Here is a 27383-nt window from a genome sequence, read left to right on the forward strand (position 1 = left end):
CTCTTCACTCCCCCCATGTTCCAGTCTCTAGAAATCAGTTGCATTTCAAAGCATGTCAATGGAGGGGGGAAAATATTAATAATTCAGTATTTGTGTGTTGCTGGTAGTGAGGATCCCTCCTCCATGCTCTGTTGCCCCCAGGCTAATAAATTTTTTAACAAGGTTCCTTAAAAAAAGGCTTTGAAACTGGGTTTGACTAAAATCCGGACACTGGCCTGGGTCGGTGCTGCTGGGAGAAGGTGGATTTTTTTGGATTATTTTTGCAGCCTGGTTTGGTGAGCAGCGGCAGCAGCAGGCTCCCAGCACTGGGATGTCCAGCCAGGGTGGGGGGGGGTTAGCATCGTTTTAGGGCAAATTGCAGCATTTTAGGGTTTGATGAAAGACTCCTTTGGTGGGAGGTGGTGATCTCGAGGCCCTCTGGCCTTCAATGTATGGATGATTTGCATTGGTTTGGTGGTGAAGGTGAGGTGTCTGTCCAGAAAGGGGTGGAAAGAACAAAAATAACGGTGTTTTGTGCATCTCGGTGCTAGATCCAGCCGGTGGCTCGGCCAGACACGCGTCCCACCAAGTGGGACTCTTCACCCGGTGAGCTCTTCCCGGCCGTGGCTGCCTGCAGCTTCCAGAAGATGAGCCGGAGAGCTGATGGCTCCGTGCGTTTCCTTCTGGAGAAGGTGAAGCAGAACATCTCCAGGTGGGACCAGCACCAGCTCTGGGGGTGCAGCCAGCACTAGAGGGCAGCAGCCCTCTGCTCCGGGCAGGGACGGGGGGACAGGACAGGGGCCAGGATGGGATGGGACAGGGGACAGGACAGGGGACAGCAGGACGGGACAGGACATGGGACAGGATAGGGAACAGCAGGAGGGGACAGGAGACAGGACAGGGGACAGCAGGACAGGGTGGGAGCTGCTTCCTCCACACGGGATTTCTGCAGAGATCACAACCCGGGCAGCCCCCGTTAAGCCCCCAAGTTTGGGGGGGACGGGCAGCGACAGAGTGGAGAGATCTGAGAGGAGGAAAAAGGGGATATTTTTTTTTCAGCCCGTCTCACGTAGCCCGGCAGAGTTGAGGCGGGATAAAACAAACCGAGCAGGAGGTTCTTGAGCTGGACCCCAGGAAATGCGGCAGCGCGGAGGCCGGGAGCTGAGCCCCTCCGGAGCCCGTGGCTGGTGGGAGGTTGGATCAGCCCAGCCAGGCCTCGCTGCCGGCCCTGGGAGCACCTGCCCACGGCTGAGGTTTGGGCTGGGAAGGGTTTTGGTTGGGTTTTTGTTTTTTGTTTTTTTTGAGGAGAAACCTCCTCTTTCCGAGCGGGACAGCCCATGTGGGCCTGGGGCGTGCGAAATCCCCCTCAGCCGGGGATTTCCAGGGTGCGTGGGGCCACCAACCGGCCCCAGAAAGGGGGTGAATTCCCTGATCCGGCCCCCGCCGGGAGCAAAAGCTTTGCTCCAGGCCAGGGAAACCCCCCCCCCAGCCCCACACTGGCCCTGCAGAAGGGGCTGGTGGCCCAGTGGGTGCCAGCCCACCCCCCCCGGGGTGACAGAGGGCTGAGCAGTGAGGGACGAGCCCTTTCTTCCACAGCTGGGGTCTCCCAGGTGCCAACTCCCCCCCCTGCCCTGCACACACACCCCTGCTTCCAAAAACCTGCTTTTATTTACATTTCAAGTCAAATCACATGCAAACTGTTTGGTCTTTTTTTTTTTTTTTTTTTTTTTTTTCCCTTTCCTTGTTTTTCCTTAAGAATAGTGTGATTAGCAAAAAAGACGCATTATTAGAATTTTAAAATAGCAATTAAATATACAAAAATATAGCTTACAAAACCCCCCCCCAAAAAAAACAACAAAAGAAAAAACAAAAAAAAAAACAAAAAAACAAACCAGCAACCGTTTTAAAAAATATTCTGCTGCAGAATTTGTAGTGTACAAACACGTCTATGAGGCTCCACGCTCCATAAACAGTCTCGGGAGTCGCACGGTATTTACAGGAGGGGGGGGGGAGAGGACACCTGGAGCCTTCCCAGCCCCGTGCCCCATCCTGCACCCGGGGGGGGGGGCTGAGAGAGCCGCCACCGTGTAATACTGACACCCCACGCCCCCCCAAAAAATAAAAAGGAAAAAAAAAAAGGGAATAAGTTGCAAAGATGAAGGGGGACGCCAGGGCGTTTGCTACTGTGCCTGAATTTGCCCCGTGAGGTGGTCAGAGAGGTGAGGGGGTGGCACAACTCCCCCCCCCCTCCGCTGCCCCCAGCAGCTTTTGTGCTCGATGATGGGGGGTTTGGGTGAGGACAAACGCTGCTGGCTCACGTGGCCCTCGCCCAGAAACCCCCCGCCCGGAGCCAGGCTGGAAGGGATGGGGATGAACCCAGAGGACAAGATTTTTGCCTGCCCCCCCCCGCCACCCCACCCCACCCCACCCCAGCCAGGCAGTGCCGCCATTTTGAGGAGGAAGCTGATGGTTCAGGATCGTGCCCCTCCCGGGGGACTAACGCCCCACTGAGGTAGCCCATGGCACCGAGGAGGGGGACAGCCACCCCCGAGGAGAGTTGAGGGGTACCCAAAGCCCACGAGACCCCCACGCAACCCCCCCTTTGCCCTCTCGCCCACCCCGTTTAGCCCTTTGGGAGGAGCAGCGGGTGCTGAGGAGGTGCCCGGCGTGGGGCAAGACCTGGTTTCCCAGGTCGGGATTGCAAAGGCAAAAGTCACCCCGTTAAAGAGGAGAAACGGGGCAGGAACCGGCCGTGATGCCCCGGGGGGTGTGTGTCGTCGTCCCCCCGCCACGCCACGTTGTGTTTTGGGCATCGAGGGGGGAGCAGCGGGGCTGGGGAGCGTTCAGGGGGTCGTCGCAGGAGGCTGTTGGGGGTTTGGTGCCGCTCCGGCCTGCCCCACGCTGCTTCCCGGCGGACCAAGGGACGTGCTGGGAGAAGGACGTCGTGCAGGAGCCGGCGGAGGGACCCCCGGGTCCCCTCCTCAGCCTGGGCTGGAGCGTCAGAGCCCTCACCCCGGCACGGCTCCGCCGAGGCAGGGCTCTGGGGCGCGGGGCTCCTGCTCGTGGGCCGGGGGGGACGTGCCCCCCGCTAAAGTGCTGCGGACGCCCCCCCACCTCCTCGCCTGCCCCTCCGTGCTGGTGCCGTAGTGCTTTGGTTGTCTCCGAGTGCCCGGGGCGGCGGAGCTGGCCGAGGAGGAGCTATACGATGTTCTGGGCGCCGGGGAGGGGGCCCTGGGGGGGGCCGGGGTCCTGCTTGCTGTGCAGCTGCGCCAGCTGCAGCACCGGCATGTTGCAGAGGGGACAGACTTTCCGCACCTCCAGCCACTTGATGAGGCACCTGGGGGGACAAACACACACAGACGGGGGGGGGGAATTACAGGGGTGCTGCAGAAATAAACCCCGCGCACCCCACGGGGGCGGTGGCCACCCCTGGCCCTCCCTGGAGGGTGACGGGCTGTGGCCCGGGGGCTACAGGCCAGGTCTGAGCCGTTGCCACCATCCCTGGAGCTTGGCTGCTGTCAGAGTTTTAAATTCACCATCGAGGTGCCTTTGTGTTTTATTAGGGCTTTCGTGCGCGTGTCTCTACGGATTTTTGTGTCCATGTGTTTTATCTATAACATGTTTTATATAATTTATAGATACATTTCTAAAATGTATCTAGATATATTTATAAGATAAGGCTATAAAAATGTCCACACATACACAAAAATATATAAAATATATACAAAAATATATAAAATACATATATACACACGAAGTTATACATGAATATGTGCATTTTACAAATATAATCTGTAAAATGTACATATTCATCATATATATGCACATCATACATATATATTATGCATCCAAAATTCATAGTGGTTTAAATTTTTATAAAATACATAGATATATTTATATTAGTTATATATATATCTAATAGATCTTTAATACATATAATACACATATATGTGTGTAATAATATTATATGCAATATAATATATAACATATATATTATATAATCCACTATACACATATATATTATACACAATATATAATATTCCACATATTGCATGTAATATATATTATAGTAATATATTACATATGTCTAATATATAAAATGATATATAAAATATATGATATAATATATATATAAGATTTTTTATATACATTTTTCATAGGATCCCGGAGGGAGTGGGAAGGGACCCATGAGGAATCATCCAAGCCAACTCCTGACTTGCCCCAGGGCAACCTACAAGTTATCCACCCCCCCCAAAGAGCCACATGCAAATGCTTCTGGAACACCAAGAGCCTTGGGGACGTGACTGCTTCCCCGGGGGGGGCTTGTTGCAGTGGGTTTGAGTATCTCTTTTATAAATATATACTGATTTTATAGATGTAAATGTATAGATACGCACACAAAAACGTGCCTGTACGTTTTGGAATCTATGAAGTCTCTCTCTCTATATAGAAAGCGAAGAGGTTTTGCCAGCTCATGACTGGACCTTTGCTGCTCCAGGTGCTCCAATTCCCTCCTTCCCCTGGAATGGGGGTGTAAGAAACCCTGGGCAGGAGCAGTGGCAGCCGGAGCCCCGGGCCAGGAGCCTCCCCGGGGCTCGCTGGGCAGGGTTCGGGGTAGCCCAGCTTTGGTGACCCGTGGCCCACACTTACTTTCTGTGGAAGGCATGTTTGCAGGGACAGATCCCCAGCTCGTCCTTGGGCTTGAACTCCTCCAGGCAGACGGCGCAGATCTGAAAGATGCGGGAGGCAGAGTGAGAAGCAGTCAGCGGCCAGGAAGCATTTTTGTTTTGCACACCCAAACTATGTGGATGGTATCTCCGAACCGGCCAAAATAGTCCTCCCCAAAAACCCCTCTCCCTAAGCAGTGCCTTCGGCCAGTTTCCATCTTCTCCCCAGCGCTGGCCTGGCCCCTGCCTTTGGTTGGGGATTAAAAAAAAAAGGGCAATTTGGCTTCTGATGCTGTGAGGATACACTGGGGGTAGGGAGAGAAATTGCTCCCCAGGCCACAGGAAAGCAAACTCCACTCTCGCTATAAACCTGTTCGACCAAGAAGCTGCTTTTATTTTTTGCCCCCTGTGCTGCGGAAGAAACATTTGGGACATTTCGGCACGGCAGAGGGATGAAATCCCCACTAAAGCCTTCCCAGACTTGGCTGTCATGGTTTTGGGATCGCAGGCTGAGGCTTGGGTCTCCCCTCCCCAGTGGAGGGGACCCCGGGGCCTCCCCCTGAGCAGGAGCCACCAGCTGGGATGTATTTGGACGTGCCTGGAGGCTTTAGGGTGCAGGGGGATGGATCCACGCTGCTGCTGGGTCCCTGGGCCCGAGCTGCATCCGCAGGGATAACTCTGGGAAGAGGAAAAGGCAAAGGATGCATCTCTATCCCCGGGCTGGGAAGTTGGTGGCCGTTTTCCCAGCAGGCAAGAGACCCACCGCATCTCCTTCCCCTCCGCCGCTGGTTTTTCCTGACCCATTTTGGATATTTGCAGGGATTTTGGATATTCCCAACTCTATTTCCCAGCCTGGGAGTCTCCGGCAGTCTGAAACAAGGGCCAGCCCCGCTGCCAAAAGCCCTCGGGATGAGGCAGGCGGCTGGCAAGCGCCGCGGGAGGCTCCCGGCTTTCCCGGGGCCGTGGCCCCCGTCGATACTTTCCAGCCACCCAAAGCTCGTTGGAGACTTTTTTTATTGAGCAAATGCTGGCGTGGCTGCTCGGGTCGGCCCCCGAGGAGCACACAGATGTCTTGAGCCCTGTGAAAGCCAGGGAGAGGTGGTGTGGTGGAAAAAAAATAGAAAAAAAAAAGAAGAGAAAAACCAAATGCAGAAACGTGGGGCTGAAGAGAGCTCGGCGGGGACTTTCCCCTCCACAAGGCTCTGGGTGAGCCCTGGCAGCCGCCCCGTGATGTTGCAAAATCCACAAACACCCCCCCCCCCCCCCGTGCTCTGCTTTCCAGAACTGCTTACTGTAAATACCAAAATCCAAATGCCCAAAAAAGGGATATTTTGGAGGGAGGCAGAGAAAATCCTTTCCAGCCTTTCCCAAATCCCAGGGAAGAGCTGGAGCTGCTGCTCTGTCCCCTTCCCCATGGCCCCCTCGTCCTCCCGGAAGGCGTTTGGGCTGCGAGAGCTGGGGATGGAGGCGATGGAGGGGGAGGACAGAGGGTCACCGCTGCTATTCCCAGCTCCCAAATCCTTCCTCCAACGAGCTTCTCACCCCAGGAAGTGCTTTTAAGTCTGTGCTGGCAAAAATAACCCCTGCAAGTCAGTTTAATGTGAGTGGCTCAGAAGTAGGGGCCTCGAGCAGGGACCTCCGCCACTCTCCTGTCCTCGGGATTGAGCCCCTCGGCTGCGGGGAGCGGAGGGTGAGGAGGAAACCTGGGACGGGCTCCTGTTGCTCTGCTTGGGGAATTAAAGAAAATAGCACCTTATAAACAAATGGAGCTGGTATTTAATAGAAGAGAGAACCGTGTCTGGGACACGGGTGGGCATTGTTGTTGTTAGGGGAAATAAATCCAGCCTGTGTTTGAAGCAGAGTTCGAGCAGATTCCTGCTCAACTTCAGCACAACAATCGGTCTGTAAATAGGGACACTCAGCCCCAAAACGGCCTGGCAGCTCGCTGAGAACAACGGATGTGTTTGAAACCTCAAGGGGCAAGGAGGTAGAGGTGGATTAGGGTAACATCGTTAATCTGAGCCGTGTTTCAGCCTCCTCTTAGCTCGTATAATCCAGAGAGGAGCCGCTTCTGCGCCCGCGTCGGGACAGGGCAGCCGCTGGTGCAACTCCCCCTGTGAAGTTTAAATGCAAAGTCCACCGGGGCTTTGCTTTATGGCTGCCACGGGCTCTGCCCTCCTCCCGAATCCGAGCAGAAACCTCCATGTTTTGGGGGCTGGAAAAAGGATTTTTAATTCTTAATACATCCAAGCAGACACCCCTTTGCCTGCCTCTGCCAGCCAGCTCTTCTCTGTGGAGCAAGAGCGTGAGGGGCAGGAGCCTGGGGAGCGTGTTTATCTCTGATTTCAATTAAATCTCAGAGCAGTTTACTCTGCCCGAGCAACTCGGCCAGCAGAGATGTGCTGGATATCGTCACGCTCCGACGGTGGCGAGGCTGAGCGGGGCTGGAGGGGACGTAACCGTCGCTGGACACTGTTTATATACACGGCCCAGCCTGCCTCTGCCTCCCCTTGTATCCACAGCTTATCTCAGTGATAATGGGAATGTGATAAATAATAAGGCAGTAAGTAATAATAATGCCGTAAATAATAATAATGCAGTAAATAATAATAATGCAATAATACTAATGCAGCTAAAGGGGACCCAGGAGGAGGAGGGAGATGGTTTAATCCAGACCCTTTGCAGATGCGATTTTACAAGCTGCATTAACGAGCAATTAGTATCTCTGAGAAAGAAAAGCAGCATCAGGGAGAGAGGGAGCTGCCAGTGCAACCGTGAACCTGCCCCCACCACGTTCCCTGTAACGGGGTAAGGGGCTGCTGAGCAAAGCTCGGTGGCAGCGAGTGAGCAGTTTTGCTCCTGAAGGAGTTAAATGTGAGTTTTTGCATCCTCCCACCTGTGCCAGCCTTTGCCTGTCCCCCACACCCTCCCCAGAGCGAGGAAGAGGAGGGTGAGGGAGTCTTTACCGCTACGCTGCCGCCCCAGGGATGTACTCACCTCGTGTAGGTTCAGCTCCTTCACCTTTTCCTTGAGTATAACCTGTAAGACAGAGCGCTGGGGTCAGGATACAGCTGCTGCCCTGAGCATTTGCAGCAAAAATCTCCATAAACATCGATCCCATTTGGCACCCCAGTAGAACTGGAAAACCCCAGTAAACCCAGCACAGCCACGGAGCGCATCAGATTTTCACCCCTGTGCAGAGACAGGAGGAAGGCAGCGCTGGCACAGCTATAACCACTAACACAGGACCAAATCCAGGTCTCCTCCTGAATTTAAACCTCCTGGGCTCCTGTGTGGACGTCTGCTGCTTCTTTTTCACTCCAGCCAGGCTAAACATCTGGCCAGGGCTATAAATCCAGGATGACCACGTGTTACTGCAGCGTATCAGCCCAGCTCCACCCAACTGTCACCCTGCGCAAACGACAGATCGGAAGCAGAAAAATTACACAAGCCCCGGAGAAAATGGGACGTTGAAGCAGCAACCTGACTCCGACCTCTTGGCCGTGTTTATTTTAACACAGCACGTGTGGGTGAGTGCAGAAAACAGTCGGGTTTGCCAAGGTGACGTGGAGGTGTTCCCTAGGAGGGGGCCCTCCGCGTGGGCCGGAGCCACCAGGTTCAATGCAGGGAGTAGATTTGGACCCTGAAAACATCATTTGATTGCTGGGGAAGGGAGGGCGTTACGGCTCACCAGCAGGAAATATGGTGAGGGTTTGGAGAGGCTGTTCAGCTGAGGTGTTCCAGGCGTGGAGATGTCCCCACCGCTCAGGGACCTCGTCTGAAAACGCAGAGACCTGCAGACTAACGGGGGAGAGATGCTCCCGGGGTGCCCGACTGGTAGAAAAAAATTAAATCAGCGAGGACAGAGGTTTGCCCAGGCTTTACAACTTCTCTTCCAAGATCCAAAGCCTCCCAAGAAGAACAGCACAAGGAAACCTGATGGAGTGACTACTCCAACACGGATTTAGTGCTAGGCAGAAGAGGACAACTTACTGTGCATCATCTCACCTGTTTGTAGGCGTAAAGCTCTTTGTGTGCTTGATGTCTGAGCCTGCAATCAAAACAGGGAGAAATGTGAGGAGAGGCAAACAAATCAGGATTACCCTAATACCTCAAACGTTTCACTTCCCTCCTTTCCAGATTTGATATATTTATTTTTTTTTCCAGTTTTTCATGTCAGAAACAGGAATGGCCATGTGAAATGACACAGTTAAGCAACAGCCAGCTTTTCTTGTAGCTGGGAAGGCAACATCTCCATCCAAAAGCACACTACCTCCTCCCCTTCTCCGCTTCTGACCTCCCTAATTTTCCACGCAGACATCACCTGCACTGTTAAAACCAGCGAAAGCTGCCGAGTAAATCAGGAGCTGCCACAAATACCCCCAATTTCCAACCACTTCTGCTGCCAACAACTTCTAGACTGGCCACAGCCTCTTTTTCCAAGCGATGGGTATTCAGACGTGAGGAGAGCTCGGCTCCTGCTCGAGCAGGGATGGGGAAGGAGCCCTCTCTGCTCTGAGGTTTCCCACTGAAGGCCTCATCACTGCCTGGGCGGTTTTGGGTTCCTCAAACACGGCTTTATCTTCAGTAATAAGGTCAATTGTGCTGCTTCTGCCTCCCAAACCATGGGGAAGAAGCATTCAAGAAGAGGTTATCCATCTGGCTGAGCAAGCTAAGGACGGCTACTTATCTGAAGACAGCACCAGAGCAGAAAGCTTTGGAAGAGAAGCAACATCTCTCACCTCCTATCACAGGGGGCAATTTAATAACCAGAGAAAACGAGCTGCCAAAAAATGCAACAGAGCGAACCTGTATCTTGGGGATTTTTTATTATTTCTTTTGATAATCACAAGAGCAGTGGATGTGCTGTGTTAAAGCACGGGGTGACAAGCCCACACGATCAGCCAGGGCCAGAGCCGATGCAGCAGTGGAGCAAAATCAGGATTATAAACTCCGTAAGATGCTTCCCCCCACCTGCCTGTTGAAGCTCTGTGCTCAGCCCAATTTGGGGGTTTTCGGGTGGTTTTTTCTTTGCCCAACAGCATCTAACCCTGGAGCAAATCAAGGGATGGAGGGAGGGGATGAACCTTTCCCAAAAACACCTGCTACAGTGGGAAGTCCAGCCGGGTAGCAGCTGGAATTAGAGGCCCATCCCCTCCCTCTCCAGGAGGCACCAGTGGGAGCATTTGTCCCCACTGCTGGGGACCATGCGAAACAGCAATCACAAACACATGTCACGTCCCTTCATAGTTTTCCGTTCAAACTATTATTAACAAAACTTTTTTTCCACAGCAGAACAAACAGCAGCCCATTTTCTGCAGCCTGGCAGAGCGCTCTGCAGGCATCAGCTGGCCAAAGAAGCTGATCATACTCCTAAAATAAATATGTTTTTAAACAAACAAACACTAATATTACTTCTCATTACAAGACACGGCTCTGAAAACTCAAGGGGAAAGTCACAAGGCTAAAGACTTGGCCAAGGACTTTTAATAAGATGTCAGTGTGTATCTGCAGGGCTAGGAATATTTTCCCCCAGCCAGCCTCAAACGTGGTTTCAGATGGGAAACCCCCACGCCTGTAATTTTACTTCTCCAGAAATATTCTGGGGGCTATCTCAAACCCTGGCTGCTTCACCCTGAGCTCTCAGAGGCTTTCTGGTCCTGCAAGGCTGCAGTGGGCGAGTTATAAAAACAGGATGTAAAAATAGATCCCTGTCCCTTTTGCTTGAAAACTCCCCCCCAGTATATCACAGGCCTTGAAAGTCGAGGAATGGGTAAAAATGCACCTTAATGCTGCAGAGAAAGTTGCAGCAAGTCAGCTCCTGAGCCCTGAATTTAGCGGGGAGCCATCCCTCCTCCTCTAACACTGCTGCCTGGCAGGGAACCTGCCTGCAGAGCCACGGATAAAATTGCATCAGGCAGGAAGGGGAAGGCTGGGGTCTCATCCCTCCACCAGCGACCCCGAGCAGAAACACGAGCAGAAGATGCACAAACAATAGAGAAAACAGGATGAAACCAGCACGATCCGCAGAGATCTGGGCGACTGGGAAACCGGTTATGAAATACAGATGGGGCAAAGCACGATGCTCGGCTGGAGAGCGCGTACAAGGGGAAAAACCCTCCCAGCACAGGAAAAAGCATCTGTCTTACTGAGCACGGAGTGGCCACTGAAGCTCTGACCCCAGGGAAACTTTGGCCCCAAGTAATAAGCAATAGGACAAGAGGGAATGGCCTCAAGCTGCCCAGGGCAGGGTCAGGCTGGCTCTGAGGAAGGATTTCTGTGCAGAAGGGGCTGTTGGGCGTTGGAATGGGCTGCCCAGGGCAGGGGGGAGTCCCCGGGATCCCTGGAGGGGTTGAAGAGTCGGGCTGAGCCAGCGCTGAGGGATCTGGGGGAGTTGGGAACGGTCAGGGGGAGGTTAACAGTTAGACTGGAGGAGCTTCAAGGGCTTTTCCAACTGAGATGATCCAGTGATTCTGTGACAAGCCAAAGCCACCGTAGGGAAGGTGTTTTGCAGAATGAGCCCAAGCATCTGTGGATGCCACAGAGGCACCTGGACCAGTGATGGGGAAGAAGTGACCACCCAGCCACGGATCCGTGCAGGTCTGTGCTGTCAGAGCACGGACGCGACAGTGCCACAGGCCGGGGCTGAGCTTTACAGGGAGACTTTGCCAAAAAAAAACCCAACCCAAAACAAAACAAAACCCAACCTCCCTGAAGGTTATGGGGAACAGCACGAGCACATCTGGTCCCGAAGCGTGTGAGCTTGGTGTGCTCCTCCACGCTTCCCTCTCAAAGCCAGGACCCTGGGCCAGATGGATCCTGGTCGGACCCAGCGCAGCTGTTGTAAGGAGACCCCGGGTCCTGGCGAGTGTTCTTCCCTGTTGGACCCAGGGAGGCCTTCATCCATCTCGTGTCCAAAGCTGTGACTCCGGAGGAATTTCTGGCAGATGGCTGGTTTAGATAAGAGACCACACAGCGTCTTGAAAGCCAGCGCGTGGCTGGAGACCGAGGGCGCGCACGCCGTCACCCATCCCTGCATTTAATAACCACTTCTTGCCAGTTTTGTGGTCTCTCTCCAAGGTTTCCATGCCTCCTGCAGGGAAGGGAGCACCCCCTTTCTCTGGATGACTCTGAATCACCTATAGCAAGCGAATGGTTATGGGAATAAAACATAGAGGAAACAACTTTTTTGCAGGTTTCCCTCCAAGATCTGCTTATTTGACACTTTACAATAAAGGAGGAGAAAGGTACTGGGCGCTGGCTCTTCACCCCATCACTGCTTCGCTCTGCCCAGCCCAGCCAGGGTCCCTGGGCTCTGCAAACCCAACCGCTGCCTTTGATCCTGGCAGGTCTGAAGACAGAAGGAAACAGCCCTATAAAAAAGGGCTTTTTAAGGGCTACATACCCTGCGCTTCCCATAGAATCTGAGCCTAGTCTGGGCAGAGACAAGCCCCGTGCAACCCGCAGTGAAGCACGAGCAGGGACGCTGCAGCACTGAGGCAGGGGGAGGGTGCCCGGCCACTCAAAGGCGTGGAAACGCACTCGGCTCAGCATCCTTCTGAACTGGGTTTTAAGGGACTGAAGGCAACAGGAGGTTCTTGCTTTCACTAATTCAGCAGCGCTCAGACACAAATGGCTCCTTGCAAAATTTCATTTCCTTTCTCTTTCGCCTCTTTTTTTTTTTTTTTTTCAAAAAAATTTTTCCAAGCAGAGGCGGCAGCCGCGAGGGTGGGACCTGTGCTTTGTACTGGAGTGGTTTGCAGCAGCAGAAAAGCTTGAGATTCACCTCAGCTGTGCACAGACAGTGACCATCTTTGCTTTGCTTTGCTTTTGGCTGAAATTCCTATCAAACTCTGTTTTGAGCCAGCCCGATTAAAAACGTCAGTTCTTCCTCCCGTCGAAGCGGGCAGCGCACTCCGCAGTGGCACAGCTGTGAAGTGCAGCCCGTTGCCCTCCTCCCCGGCACATCCCTTATTTACTGCCCTCAGCATTGTGATGGGGGGTAAATACACCAGATATTGGCTCTTCCATGCTCCGGGTGCCTCCCCAGACAGGGGATGCGGGAGGAGGAATGCACAGGTGATGAGAACCAGGGCCCAGAGGATAACGTCATGAGCTCTGCTCCTTATTTGACAAATATTTGCAGATGTGTGAGGCATGAGAAGAGGGAGAGGATGGGCTATGTTGCCTCTGCACCCAAGGAGGGCCTGGGGAAAGCCACGAGCCGCTGTTATCTCAAAATAATCCCTGCGGGTGCAAGTGGAGCCCTGGAGCTCCCGAGGGGACCGTCCCTGCCCGTGTCCCTCCACCCTGGGTCGGTTTCTTTGCGATGACACAGTTTGATCCAAGATGCATCTGCCTGTTAAATTAACACCTCTCTTTTATACGGCTTCCAGAGGTTAATTCCATATTGAAGCCACACATCTCATTGCAGAAGGGGTCAGGAACGCGTGGGGTAATGCAGGCTTTAGCAGTTGGTTCGGGAGGGGGAAAAATTTGATTTAAATTCAATATTTTACTCTGTATACCTCCTTCCACAGGACTGTGGGTATTTGTTTGCTGCACAGACAGGCACCAGCGACGTTTTGGTGTTAAATGGCACCGAAGGGGAGGGACATGGCAAATCCTTCCCACAACAATCATCCGGGATGCTCCACAACTGCAGGCACATGGTCCTTGAACCGCTGTCCACCGATGAGGCTTTCCAAGCCACGTCGAAGCTCGAGCTTTTCTACCCCACATCAGCAAATTCAAAGCAGGTGAATGCTCCTAGGGTACATCAGCACAGCTAAAACTTGTGGCACGGTGAAACCCTCCAAAACAGGGGCGGGAGGATTCCTGTTTGGCTTTGTTTTGCCAATAGCAGAGCTGGGGGCGGTGGTCTGAAGAGTGATTCACAGAGTCTCTGTAGAGTTTAGGGCTATAAAGGGATCATTAGGTGATCTAATCCAACCTTCCATCTATCATAGGTCGTTAAATAGCACTTCGTTACTCCTGGGAACGGGAGCCAAAACATCTCATCCAGAAAGGTCCTCTGTCTTGATTTAAAGCCATCAAGAGACAGAGGACTTGACACTTCCCTTGCTGGCATGTTTCAGTGGTTACTCACCCCCTCTCTTACAACATGCCTCCAACTTCTAAATTTAAAGATTTTTTGGCTTGATCTTCCAGACATTACTACTTGTTATTTTTAATTTGGGGCAGAACACACCCAGCATGACCCAGTGCCCAGGAAAATACTCTGAAAGTCCAAACACTTCTTCGTTTTGTAAGTGAGCTGTATAGATGTGGCTTCAATCTGGGCAAAACACATCCTTGACCCTTCTGAACACTCGTTGTCAGGTTTTTTTTGCAACCTCCTCCCACTGTTGTCCCAATTAAAACGTGAACAGTCGACACAGACACAATATCCCAGCACAGAACTTGTTAACGTTGAGCACTGAGACACAAGTCACCTGGTTGGGGATGACCTCTTGATCTGTTTCTGCCGTGTCTGCCAGGTTGGACACATACATTGCACCTTTAAACAACTTTTTCTTGTGCATAATTGCAGGCAGAAGTGAAGATATGATGCCCAGGCAGCCCAAATCACCCCTGGGTAAGTCTGGCTTTGGGCTCACCTCCAAGTTTTACAAGGCTTTGCTTCACACAGAGTTGAAAATAAGCAGAAATTATCAAATATTTAGAACATGGCACTAAAATCTTGCTTCCCCAGTCTACAAAATCGGGACAAAAACATTTTCAACATCCTCTGGATAGAAATCCTAGTGGGACTGGCTGCTGTGAGCCAGCCAGACACAACCTCTGTGGTGCAAGAAGAGACCAGATGCCTGTTTTATGGGGACAAAGGGAGGGGATGCGATGGATGTGCAGCTAGCAGGGAGCTGAGGCCATCCAAAAAGCCAGAGGGGAGGGAAAGAGGATGGAAAAGCTCCTCTGCGTCTTGGCAGGAGAGCTCTGGGCACGCAGGATCTCGGCAGAGCAATGCCCTCTGCTCCCAGCCACATGGAGAGGCATAGCCAGCCCCACAGCCCAGGTTATCAGCACAACTTGCCCCATCGCCGCCTCGATTTCCAGGCACTGTGTTTTTCTCCACTTTCCCTCCAGCAGGAAGTTTCTCCTCTCAATTAGTGGCCCAACTCTCTCCCCAATGGCCCATAAAATAATTAAAACAAGCCCCAAACTGGAACAACCTTTAACCCTCCCGCCCTGCTCCCCCATCACTCAGATTAACAAATCAACTCTGCATCATTAATCTCTAAACTGCGCTGTTGAATGAGCAATTTGTGCACAATAACAAACGGAGCAGGTATTAAACATTTCTTAAGCACGCAGTACACAAGTTACTCATTAAAGAGGAAAACGTGTTGAAACATTAAGCAGAAAGCAGGAACCATAAAACATCCTTTTCCAGTCTTTCTGAGGAGCCAACCATGTTTTCATGCCTGTTTGAGCATACATATAAATACATCTCCTGTTTTTAAAGTGAATAAAGTAATTGCCTGGCGGGACTGGTAGCTCCATGATGTGTTGGGCTCAGTATTCACTGCATATGTGCAGTGGCTTTATGAGGGATGAACGCTAGGTCCCACACTACAAGGCTGAGCAAATTCTTTTGATGATGAGGGTAAGTTAAACCACTTCAGGGGTCACATCGGGCTGGCACGAGACGCATCACGGAAAGACAAGGTGATGCCAAGCTATTTTGGGGATGGCAGGATTGGTGACAGGCTCGGTCCGAACCTGGGGCAGCTCTTGAAAACAGCCTGGGAAAATTCTCTTACCTGATCAAGTAGCAACAGAAGAGCAAACTGAGGATGAAGACGAAGATGGCCGTGCCGAAAACCACAATGTATATGTTGAGAGGCAGGTTTTGGAACCCGATGTTCGGCATCCTGAAACTGTAATGCTGGAAGTCCGAGCTCATGGGTAGGCTGCGGAGACAGGGAGAAAACGGATGGAGGTGAGGTTCCTTCGGCAGCATGGGATGCCCTTGGGAGAGCGACGGTCCCTCCAAAGGCAGGCGAGGTGGGGAGGAGAGGGCTGCCAGCAGTGCTGCCTCCTCGCCCCCCAAGGTAAAGGCATCCTTGCCCAAAACTGAGCCCCCAGCTCGGTAACCCTGAAAACAAAAGCAGGGCTGGAGCATCCAGGGCTGGGATTTTTCTTTTCCAGCTGTGAGCTTCTCCTCCAGCTATTTTCCCCTCTTCCTTACACACGTCATCCTTTAAGTTAAACGCTGCATCAGATGGACGGCGGGGATTTGCATCCAAGCAGCCCGGGCTGCAGCCAACGTCCCCCAACCCCCTCATTAATTAGGCTAAAACACTGAAAGCAGCCAGAAAGCTTTGTAGCAAGGAAGTTTTTTTCTTCTCTTCCCCTCCTGCGGTTTCTAAGATTGATTCCTCATTCTGCAGAAATTCCCCCCTCCAAAATCACCGAGCGTGCACATGAGCGTTCAACACGCTCCTGGCGCATCCCCGGCAGAAAGGAGAGGACAAGGACATCTCCCTGCCACACGGCAGCGCCGCCGAGACATCACAGGGGCCTTAAAAGAGATTTGGTTTGTTATTTCCACGTGAGATCTGGGTGAAGGTGGTTTAAGGACTTTTTTGCAGGTTTCGGTTTTATTCCTCAGCACAAACCCAGGCTGCTTCCCCCCAGCAAAACCCCAAAGCACCCGCGAGGGGTGGCTGAGAAGAAGATGCAACGATTTTGGCTGTCAAGGTACCACATCTTGGACACGCGGCCAAAACCTCCCTCCCCTCAGAGGGACCCAATTAAACCACGAGCAGCTGCCTGGGATAACAACTTCAGCGTATCATCTCTCCCGTGATTTTAGTTTTATGATTCATCGCACAGGACACTAACATTTTACAGTATTTTACATTAACCCTACCAGAGTGTTTTTCAGGCAGAAAACCAGCCCAATGTATCGCTGTAAAACCCCCCTTGCTGCCATAATGCCACATTAATACCCAAAACCTTTAACTGGAAAGCGTGTATTTATTATTTCTTCTTCTTCTTCCTTTCTATTGCAATCATTCTCTGAGCGATTCACCCCTGAATGACCACAACCGTCTCTGTTCAGGCATAAAGTTCACCCACCCCCAGCTTCAAAAAGGAAGTTAAAAAATATGCCTTGTTTTCCTTTCTGCCCACAGGAGAGGGCTGGACGTGGCGTGCAATTAAGTTTCACAACAAACAGGGAAAGTACTTGCAGTCTGAACCCCATTTCTCACAGAAAATTACCGACGGATAATAAAACCCTCCCCCAGAGCGGGGAGTTTTCAACGATGCATTAATTGCACGGCTCCTAATTTTGCACGGGGCAAGAAGACGGCGGGGAAACCGCAGGACTTGAATCCAAACGTGACGGGGAGCGACGCTCCAAAAATCAAAGCATCCTCTGGGCTGTCCCTCTCCTCCAAGCAGCATCCCTGCTCCTGCACCTCCTTTCCCCCTTGAGACCCCTTTTTTCTTGAACCCCCCGGGTTTTCTCCATCCTCCCACGTGTTGCTCGTACGTACGTTGCACGCTGCCCAGCTGCCACGCAGGGAGCAGACTCACCTTTCATCCCGGCTGCTCCGCCAGCTCTAGCCCCTCGCCTGCCCCCTCCTCGCACCCCTCGCCGAAGGCAGCATCTCCAAGTGCCCGCCCAAAAGCCTCCTCGCTCCGGCTGCTTTCGGTTTCCTCAGCTCGTTGGAAGTTTTGAGGCAATTTCTGGTAAAGCCTGGATTTGATTAAAGCCTCCAGAGACCAACACGCATGTTCAGAAACTCTCCCGGCCAACGTGGAAATGCTACAAGAGCTCAGGGAGCCAGCACACCCCGCTGCGAGCACTGGTGGGGATGAGATTTTATAGCACGACAACAACCCGGCAGCTCACGCTTCTCCACCAATGCTTGCTCTGCTCAGCTGAGCTGTTTTGCTTTGTAAATAAATTTTAAAAAGCGAAAACCAGCCTCCAAACCTTTGTTCCCAGCTCCGGCAGAGTTAATGCGCAGCTCAGTGTCGCTGTGTAGGGTTGGGTTTGGTTTTTATCTCCACGCCGTTTGCTGGGTCAAAGGGATTTTAGACGGTTCAAGGGCTCTCCCCCTGGTCACGCTCAGGCGACAGAGCATGTTTCAGCTGGAGGATGAGGCTCTGACTGTCCCTGCTTGCCCTTGGGCTTGTATTGATGGTCGCTGATGTTGGCCAAGATGTTGGCCAAAGTTGGCCGGCTCCAGCTCCTCAACCACCCAAGAGAAATCAAGCATCCTCCTGGGAAAAGCTTCAGGTGATTTTTTTCAAGGAAGGAGAGATCACCCTCAAAGAAGAGGCAACAAAACCAACCAGCACCAGACTCTTAGTTTTCTTTCCTTTACAACTCCTTCAACTTTTGATGTTGTTCTTACCAGAGCTGGGGGCTTCAATTCAGCTCTGCCACCAGAGGATGCTGCAGCGGAGCGAGCACAAAGGCAGAGGCGGTGGGTAAGGAGGACCCAGGCTGGGTTTAGGGCAACAAATCTCATCAAGCCAGAAAGGCTCCTCACAGTCGTGTCCAGCCAAGCCATGCAGCTCTTCCACTAGTCCCAATGACCACAGTCACAGCTACAAACCATCACAGCCCCCAGCAAACAAACGGTCGGTAGAAAAGGAGCTCCGTCCCACCCACAGCATCCTACTCTCTTCTTCCAACAGTACCACTGCCCTAATATTTTGTCCCTAAAGAATGTCACCAATGCAGTTGTGACCTACCTGCTGGCCATACTGTGGGGGCTCAGCCTCCCAGGGACAACCCTTTGGTGCCCTACGGTGCAAGTCCAACGAGTCCCACACCAGATTCATCCAACCGCCTCGTGAAATAACCTTCTCCACATCGGAGCTACCCTGGTCCTTCCCTCCCTCCCGCTGCAACAGCTGAGAAAAGTTACAGCAAAAACCAGGAAGGTTAGAGGGAAAAAATAAGTTAGCCTGCACAGGATCCAGGAAACTGTTAACTTTAAAAGACTTCACTGAAATCTGATGATTTTAAGCAGCCAAGCTTTGGGGTTGGGTTTGTTTTTTTTTTTTTTTTTTTAGGGGAGTGGAGGGGGGAGGAACTGTATTTTAATCTGCTTCAGATTTGTGAGAGCACAGCCAAAAGAAATAAAAAATGAGCCATAAAGAAGGATGAAAAGTTTCTGGTGCAGAACAAAAGCCTCCCTGTTGCTCTCTTCATGGCCAAAGCATTTCAGAGCAGGCAGATGCCCCTCCTGGGGCACTCACTGGCCCCGGGATGGGGGGCATGAGCTGCCTGGAGGAAAGGGGGTTGGTACCACAGAAGCCTTGCAGAGGGGAGGATTTCCCCAGGGCTGGATGGGACCCTCATTGCAGCATGAGGTTGTTGGGTTGTCAGGGGAAGATGCTGACTTGCTCCTCGTCTATAAAATGAACCTGCCATGATGGCAGAGATGAAGCAGTGGGGAATTTGGGCCGGCACCTGACCAATGCTCCATCTCCTCGAGGTCTCCGACTGTGACTGGGTCCCTGGGGTCTGTGCGTCCTCGCAGAGTGAGAAAACACAGGGAGAGAACCGTGAAACATGGAGGGCAGGGAAAGGAGCAAGCCAGCCAGCAGCACTCAGGACAGAAGAAAGAAGTTTGCCGAAGAAAAATAAACCTGGGAAAAGAGTGGGAAGAAAAAGGCCTGGTTTAGCCCTCCAGGAGTCCCAAGGGTTGGCTGGAGGAAAATCCTCAAAGTGCACATTAAAAAAAAAGTAAAAATATATATGTGCATGCACATTTCTTTGCAATATATATTATATATTGTACATAGAATATATTGCAAATATATTGAGAGAGAGAGATTGCAAACAGCTTTGACTAAAGCAAAGGAGAGAAAATCTGATTTTCCCAGTCTTCAGCACGGAGGGAACTGCAGGGTATTTATTTAATAATACAACAGCTTGCAAAAATAAAAAGGAAAGGCAGCATCCTCGAGATGGGGCCGTACACGGGGATGCAGAGAGAGCTGGGGATGGCAACGCTGTAAAGCAGAATGACCCGAGCTCCATGCCTCCTCCTTCCTTACACCCTCCAGTGAATCAGCAACGTGGGGCCGAGCACATCCCCGTTTCTTGGACGTTTACAAAACTGAGCTTTAATTAAAAGCCAAGTTATGGTTAATGGCGTATCGAGAAGTCAGGAAGTGAAGTGTTACAGGTCAGCATTAACTCACTGGCTTTGCAACACCTTTGATTACAAGTTGGGCTGTTAAAGGCAAACCTAAATAAGCCACCTAGCCAAATTAATCCCTGTTACAATCATAGCAGGCACTTAATGCGCTTAATAATCCAAGGCCAACCTCTCACCCAGAGCTTTCATCAGGAGATCTCAAAGGGATTAATAAAGGAGGCAATTATCTTTTTACAGGTAGAGAAACTGAGGCAGGGAGGTGGGGAGCAGGGCAGGAGAGCCACAGTCCCCGAGGCCAGGGGGTGACACCAGGGATGTCGCTGGGCCGCTGCAGGTGATGCCATGAGCATCATTCACGGGCCGAAAGCCATAAATTTTTGCTTTCCTGCTGCTTTGCTGCACGGATTTGAACTGTGTGCTCCTTGTCTGAGCTTTACTTATTAAAAGGAGCTGCTTGCGCTTTTTTTTTTTAAATTATTATTTATTTATAACACCGGTGCATAAAGAGGCCAGGTGAGCGCTGTGCATCATACCTAAATATAGCCCAGGCACTGGGTGGAGGGGTGGTTTTTGCCTCTTCTGTTGTAAATAAAAACCCATTTTCAGAGGGATTTACCTTACGTTTTCGAGACAAACAACTTCCTCCACAGGGATTCGAAGCAAACCTGGGCTGGTCTGAACCTCCATTAACTGCACAAACTGGAGGGAGCCGGTGGTCTACAGCATCCCACCAGCCAAACTGGTGAAGCCAACCCATCTCCAGGAAATACTGAGCTTTAAAAACTCAACAAAGCCAGATACACACAGGTTCCTGTTGCCCAATCGAAACCCAAGGATCTCAGGGAAAAGAAAATGCTAAGCCATGGCAAAACTCCAAGTTGAACTATTTTATCGATGGGAAAGATTTCAAGCGGGCGCAAACGGCGTCTCGAGTTTCAAAGGCGTTACGCAAGTCCGCAACGTCTCTTATACAGGTTTAACCAAAACGGTTATTAACTCGGTTGAAAGTTAAACTGTGAGCAGCTGACAGGACCTTTCTGAAATACCCCAAGTTGTATGGCAAAGCAGGGTATTCTTCCATGCAATAACTCCACAATGTCAAGATTATTTAATGGGTATGCCTCATACGATAATATTTAAAAGTAATTTAAAAAAAAGATTTTTCCAGGTTTTTAAAAAGCAGCAGCGAGAGATGCCTGTTTTTAACTCGCAGGCAAAAAATAACCCCCCTCGAGAACCCCAAAAGAAAAGCGAAGCCCTGACCTCAAGCAGCTGGAAGGAATTTCCTTCAGCTCCACCTCTGGAGCTGGTCCAGCGCAAGGATCCGCAGCGCGGCGCTGGGAAAATCGCAAGCAGCTGCAGAGCCAGGCCCCGACAGCAGCATCGCTGCCGCTCGAGAGATGCTGAGATGCCACCTGGGACGGAGCAGGGCGAAACCTCAACGCTGCTCCACCCAGGAGCAACGTCCTTTGCCACCCAAAACCAGGGGACAACAGGAGTGATGGAGCGGGGGGAAAATATCCAAAATTCTCGTCACGCTGATGTTTTAGCAGAGCTACGATGCTCCTACGGGGACGGTGCCAGGTGGCAACCTGGAGCATCCAGCTGGACCCACCTCCTCGACTGCAAAAAGCTGGCAGGGAGCAGAGGAGGAGCGTGAGCGAGGGCACACGGCTCGGCAGCGTTACTGATTAGCGGGATTAACGAAGGGCGAGCATCCCGACAGGTCCCTCGTGGCCCCTGACACCACGGGGCAGAGTTGGGTTGAGATCCAGCAAAACTCATCCAGGGCAATGCTGCACCGCAGCCGGGGAACAGAGGAAACTTTTGGGTGTCAAACAGAACAAAATGTGTTTATTTTACCCATTTTAGCTGCGTGCAGGTTTGGGGGATAGCAGTGGATTTTTGTTGTGTGCCTGGACAACCAAGAAACCAAACTGACCTCCTTCAAGAACCGCTTTGAACCTTTGATCCCTTCTGCCCAAGAGTGAACCTGATGCTTTTTTTGAACTGGAATCAGGAAATTTCCTGGCTGTGCTCCCTGGCTGGCAGACACTGAGCACAAAGCCTTAACCCTCTCCCCTGCCCAAAGGCAGGGGGACACAGACAGAGCGATGTGACAACGCAACGAAGCAATCAGCCACTGGAAAAAAATAGAAAAGTCTTTATGACAAAAGAAATAACCAGCAGGGCAACCAGTACCACTGCAATTTTCAGCAAGTGCTTTTAATGCTGGGCAGTTTAACAAATGATCCCACAACATTAATACCAGAGAGCACCTTTAAATGTGAAAATGTTTTTGCTACCGTTGGCAGAGAAATGTGCAGAAAATAGGTCAGCTGCAGCTCCCATCACCGAGTTTAAAGTCAAGTGCTTTCACCCAGCATTGTTGGAAAGGCAAACTAGAGGTTTGCTGAGGGCTGATTTTGCAAGTTCCAGGAAAAAAAAGGCAAAAATAAACAGAAAAAAAAAAATCAATAGCCCTTTTTAATCCAGTTTGCAGGAGGGGGGAAGCGGAGTTTGGAGGAAAGTCTGAAAGTCCTGCTTGGGCTCCCACTGGATCACAGAAATGAGAAATGGAAATCACTTATCAGAAGGGCTTGAAGCAGAGCCGGCAGCTTCTGGCTTTGTAACGCACACACAAGCTGCCCACGTACAGTTCAGTTTGGTTCTCGGCAATGAAATAACACTTGAGGAATTTTTTCCCTTTGGCCTTGGGGATTTTTTCTATTTTTTTTTCTTTTCCCCCCCCTCTTTTCCTGGCACGTGGCTCCGTCCCACATCCAACGTCACGACCCGCTGAGCTCACTCTTCCTCATGGAAGTGCGGTGGGAAGGGACATGCCGCTGCCTCCTCCTGCCCCCAGCCCTGTTCAGACTCGGGGTGGTGAAAGCAGAAGGCAGCAGCTCCCTGGTACCCTGTGTGGGGTCACGGTGATGGGACCATGTCACCCCATCCCTGCCTGCTGGGCGCTCACGGCACTCAACAGAGCAGCATCGCTCCACACCACAGAGCTGAGGTGCTAAAAAAAATTTAATAACGCGCATATTATCAAAACCAAGAGTATTTTAGACCAAGCAAAGCACGGAAAGCCAGGGCTGAAGTCAGGCACCCCCATAGGGTGGGCAGCTTCACGCCACACATCGCGGCCCCCTGCTCCTATGGCTTAATTTGGTGGAAATAAATCTCCCACCTTCGTTGGTGGTTGCTTCTCCTCATTTGCTGAGTTTTCCCCAGTTAAGAAGTTCCTTGGAGAAAGCAGATTGGAACCCCTGTGAAAAACGCTCAGCCTACGCCGCTGAAGGGCCAGAGCAGAGAAGCTGGTGTTAAATGCTCCGGGGAAATTGCAAATTCCTGGGTGATGACAGGGAGAGCCAGGGAGGGTTCCCAAAATATCACACCTGGAAGAACATCTTGCTTTGATCCCAGGCCTCTTCAGGCTGAACAAAAGCAAATCACCTTCTGCAGAGCAGAAGAGCAACCGGCCTTCTCCGCTCTTTTATACTGAGCAGCAGATGGACTAAATGACCTCCTGAAACCCTTTTCCCCCCTGTTTCCTAAGCTCCTTTAATGTGGAAAAAAAAAAATAATCAGTGCAACATCCAGGGATCAATAATCCCTACAAAATCCTGCTGGAGGTAGGCACCCTGCGCCGGCGATGGGATCACAGCTGCTAGCAGCCATCCTCTAAAGGCAGTAAGAAGAGCCAAGTGCAATTTGGGATGCAGGAAGGCATAATGCTCTCGTTTACACTAAATAAGGTTGCTAGGTTATGGATTTTTGAGGGGGGGACATATAATCTGAAAGGGGATCCAGATGGCTGTAAAGCCTCACGGTGGAAAAGCAGCATGAGGCCAGAAAGGGAAGAATTCCTCTTTATGCTGCTGCCGTCTGCTCCCGGACCCTGGATTTCAGTCCTCAGGAATGCTCTCCGTGGACACTTTTAATTGCACCATTTATATTTGTGGTAAAAATTAAGGAGAAGAGGTAGCTGGATGCAGAAGAACAGAAAAGTTGGGGTCTGGATACTGGAAAGAAGTCACTAAAACAAATCCGATGGAGGAGCCATCCCCCAAAGCCCACACCGATTCTGCAAGGTTTGTATTTTAAGATGCTGACAGCATTAAAAAGCCTTCAGGAAAACCCAAACAAACCCAAACCTCAGCCTGCTGGGAATTTACACTAATGCCACGTCACTGCTGTTTGCTATTTTTCCTAATACTTACAGAAAAACGAGCTGCGCAGTCATCCCGCCCTTCCTCTGGTTTTAAAAAAAGTACTGGGTTTTGGGGGAGTATTTTTTTTTATCATTCCTTCTGCTCTGCTAACAGAGACTGGGGGAATTTCACAACGCTTTAAAGCCCAGAAAAAAAAAAACCTCCCTCAAGCCATACTGATACGGGACACAAACTGCTTCACTCCCACAGGATCAGCAAAAGCAAAGGTGGCCGCGAGGATTGCAAAAACCTCAAAATTTAGCTGGAAATGGAAAATTGAACTTTTCCACTCCCAGACTTGGTGCTTGATGGAGATCAATATGCATAAACCCAACACAGGCATCTCCTCCTCTGTGGTACAGTTCTGGTGCTGAAGGCAATGCCATGGGATACCATCCTTCCCTGTTCACCCCGGCACTGTGGTCTGACCTTAGTGGGACAGAGAAAGTCAGGAGACCTTAAAATTCAGAGTTACCTGCAGCACGGGGTCTGTAACCAGAAAACGATGGATCACCACGCACAAATTTTCAGCATTACCTACCCACACCCCCACTTTTCGGACAGACATTGCTTCTTACACGGGTTTCTCAAAAATTAATCCCAAAATAAGTAAAACCCCAAGTTACAGGTGTGTTGCTGATGCAGAACTCATTATATAAAAACCAAACAACTTTCGAGAGGGTTACTTAAAGTTTGTATTTTTCTTGCAGCTGACCAAACAAAACCTGCTGAATATTTCCCAACTGCTCCAAGGCTACCAGGGTCTCCTCAGGCAGCGAAGCTAGAAAACACCAACGCGACTTTCAGGCGTGTAATATTTTGCTGTCGGATCTTTACAAATTCCCGGGTGCTGAATCGCCTACTAGAAGGCAAAATACGTGAGTGGCGCTAACGAGTCGGCTTAGCAACGAGCAGGCAGGCTGCCTCGAGTGTCTTTTTAAAGGTCAGGAGAGCATATGATGCCTGGGAGACCTCACGTTTGGTTTTTACTATGAGTTAAAGATACTTCCAGAGAGTCTGCTTATTAAATCGCTGCCTCGCACCAGCCAACCACAGATCTTTTAAAACCAAGAATTTCCCCTCCTCAAATATCATTATCTTTCTTTCAACCCATTCCTATCCTTCCCCATCTTCACCAAAACAGTGGCATTTAAGAGGAAAAAAACCCGCATCGAGATGAAACGCAAGGAAAGGTCCCACCACCGCAGGGATTTTCGGGTAGTGCTGCCAAGAAGCATCATTGAAATTCAGCGGAAGGAGCCGGTTTTCCTCCGCTCTGCGGGGGCTGCCATGTTAAATCACATTTGGATTCACAGTACAAGGCTGCTAAAATACCACCGCGGCGGCTATTGGCACATTTCAATGAAAAAAACGTGGCCTCATTAGTATAGTGGAAATTATGAGCTTGTCTTTGTATATATTTAAAAGCTTGCCTCGGAAAGTATATTGGGTCAGGGCCAGAAATTCCTGTCTTGGAGCTCTGACTGCTCGGCAGTTTGAGATTGCCTCGCTCCCACAGGTCAAGCGACCGTGCAGCCATTGACCCGGGGGAAAAGGCATTTAAAAAATACCCTGCAGGGAAAGGCACGGGGCAATATGAGGAGGCAGAACAACCAGGTTTCAACTAAATCCTCCTCCGTGTTAGCTCCATGCGTGGTTTTCCTTGCGAGCGGGTTAATGCTCATGTCCTAATGAAGGCGCAGGTTATAATTAAGAGGATGCAGGGATGTGGAGTGCGTGGAGTTTCATCCCACTCCCATCACTCCTGACAGCTGGGGTGAGAGCATCCCATCGACCCAAAAGCATCCTTCCCCTCTGGGGATGGACCACGAAAGCCTGAATCCTTTGCAATAAGGGGACACCTCATGAAATAACATCATTTTCAGGATCTGCTCATCTCGATATGCGATTTTGCAAGTCTTTATCAAGGAAAGTTTTTGGGTCAGCTCCCTACTTACCCGCACGGGTGCTGCAACGCAGCCAAGCCACGAAAACCCAACGTATCTGCTGAACGGCTACCGTGGTTTGGTGCCAGGGATGCTGGAAAAAAAAAAACAAAAAACAAACCCTAATATTGCACAAAAAGCCAGAGCGAGTGAGGGAGAGGATGAACATATTGTTTTTAAATGCTTTGATTGGCAAAGACTCCTATAAATTGGTTCAGCTCTTAGTAACAGCACAGAGATCCCCTTTTAAAACGCAGCGATGACGTTACGTGGCACAGAGAGAAAAGGGGGGGAAAAAAAAAAAAGCCTCGGCTAATCCTCACAATTTTATAAGCATCTGAGACACTAATCCGTTGATCTCATTGAAAAGGATTAGAATTACTCCCTTGCCAGTAAATTTAAGAAGTTTTCTACCAGATGTAAACAAAAGCGAAGAGCAGCCTGCAGAGACGGCTGCCACACAGCGAGTCCTTGCTGAGAAATCCTCACCAGGGCTGGTTTTGGGGTGAAAAAGGGGAATTTCCACCCCAGTGCTGCGGAGAGTTGACTGGAGTGATGCCAGTATCCAAGGAGAGCCCAGTCAGCTCATCCAGCTCCTGGTGAAAGGCAGGATCTCGTCCCGCATGAGCATCCCTCTGAGGCATCACAACCCACTGTGGGGTCTCACTCTTAGGAGAATGATGCCCCAACTAAAAAAAAAAAAAACCAAACACCAAACCCCCCCAACTTATCTGCACTGGCTATGGAAACGTTATTTTAATAGTAAGAAAAAAGAGAGGGCAAACTTCTAAGCAGCAAATTGTGTAGTTCGCACAAAACCTGAGTTTTGCCCAGCTTCCCTGCAACCTTCATCCACGCTGCTCCGAGGCAAGGACCCGCGTTATTGAGGTGGAAAAATATAACACAGCGTCCCTGTGTAAACAGTCTGGCACCAGCTGCTACGCTTGCAATGAATAATTCATAATATTAAAGATTATTTGATTTAGAAGATGAAGCAGGCAATGTGCAACTTGGTTTCTGATACCAACCACAGTTCACTCCTAAGTTTGATGTTCTGGCTGTTAAGAGAAATTTTAATAGCTGAAATAAATCAAAACCTAAAGGAGACTTCAGGCAAAAAGGATTCAGGTGATTCCTTGGTGAGGAAAAGGCACTTATCCTCCGAAAAAGAAAGCAAACCTGTTAGTACTTTCTTCTTTCCTCTTTTAAACTCCATTCAAAAAAAGAAACCTGGAGTGATTTAAGATTCAACCTCAGTTTAAACCAGGGCTCAAACTCATCAGAGCTTCTCTTAAAAGCACTCCTTTCAGAGCTGTCTGATGAGATGGCGACAGAATCCCTCTTCTCCAGCCCCTTTTAAAAATATGAAGAATATTCTCCTGGCTTTGGGAAAACACTCGCCATCCGCACAGAGCACAA

General features: G+C 50.7%; 1 protein-coding gene across 6 annotated transcripts in view; it reads right to left on the reverse strand.

Moving 5' to 3' along the window:
• Positions 1–1668: 1668 nt before the first annotated feature.
• Positions 1669–27383, reverse strand: part of RNF24 (ring finger protein 24) — a 32427-nt gene continuing 6712 nt past the window's right edge. For 2 of the 6 annotated variants that reach the window (XM_074903706.1, XM_074903702.1), the window contains exons 2-7: positions 25977–26058; positions 15431–15580; positions 8655–8697; positions 7644–7685; positions 4630–4709; positions 1669–3316 (exon numbers count right to left, since the gene is read on the reverse strand). In XM_074903706.1, the coding sequence (XP_074759807.1) occupies positions 3178–3316; positions 4630–4709; positions 7644–7685; positions 8655–8697; positions 15431–15573 (447 nt within the window). In that variant the 5' untranslated portion in view covers positions 15574–15580; positions 25977–26058 and the 3' untranslated portion in view covers positions 1669–3177. Of the gene's footprint in view, positions 3317–4629; positions 4710–7643; positions 7686–8654; positions 8698–15430; positions 15581–17213; positions 17325–18383; positions 18502–25976; positions 26059–27383 lie in introns of those variants that run through there. The other 4 variants (XM_074903703.1, XM_074903705.1, XM_074903701.1 and 1 more) reach the window with 3 other exon arrangements.

This window comes from Athene noctua, chromosome 4 (genome assembly GCF_965140245.1).
Source record: "Athene noctua chromosome 4, bAthNoc1.hap1.1, whole genome shotgun sequence".
Taxonomy (NCBI): domain Eukaryota; kingdom Metazoa; phylum Chordata; class Aves; order Strigiformes; family Strigidae; genus Athene; species Athene noctua.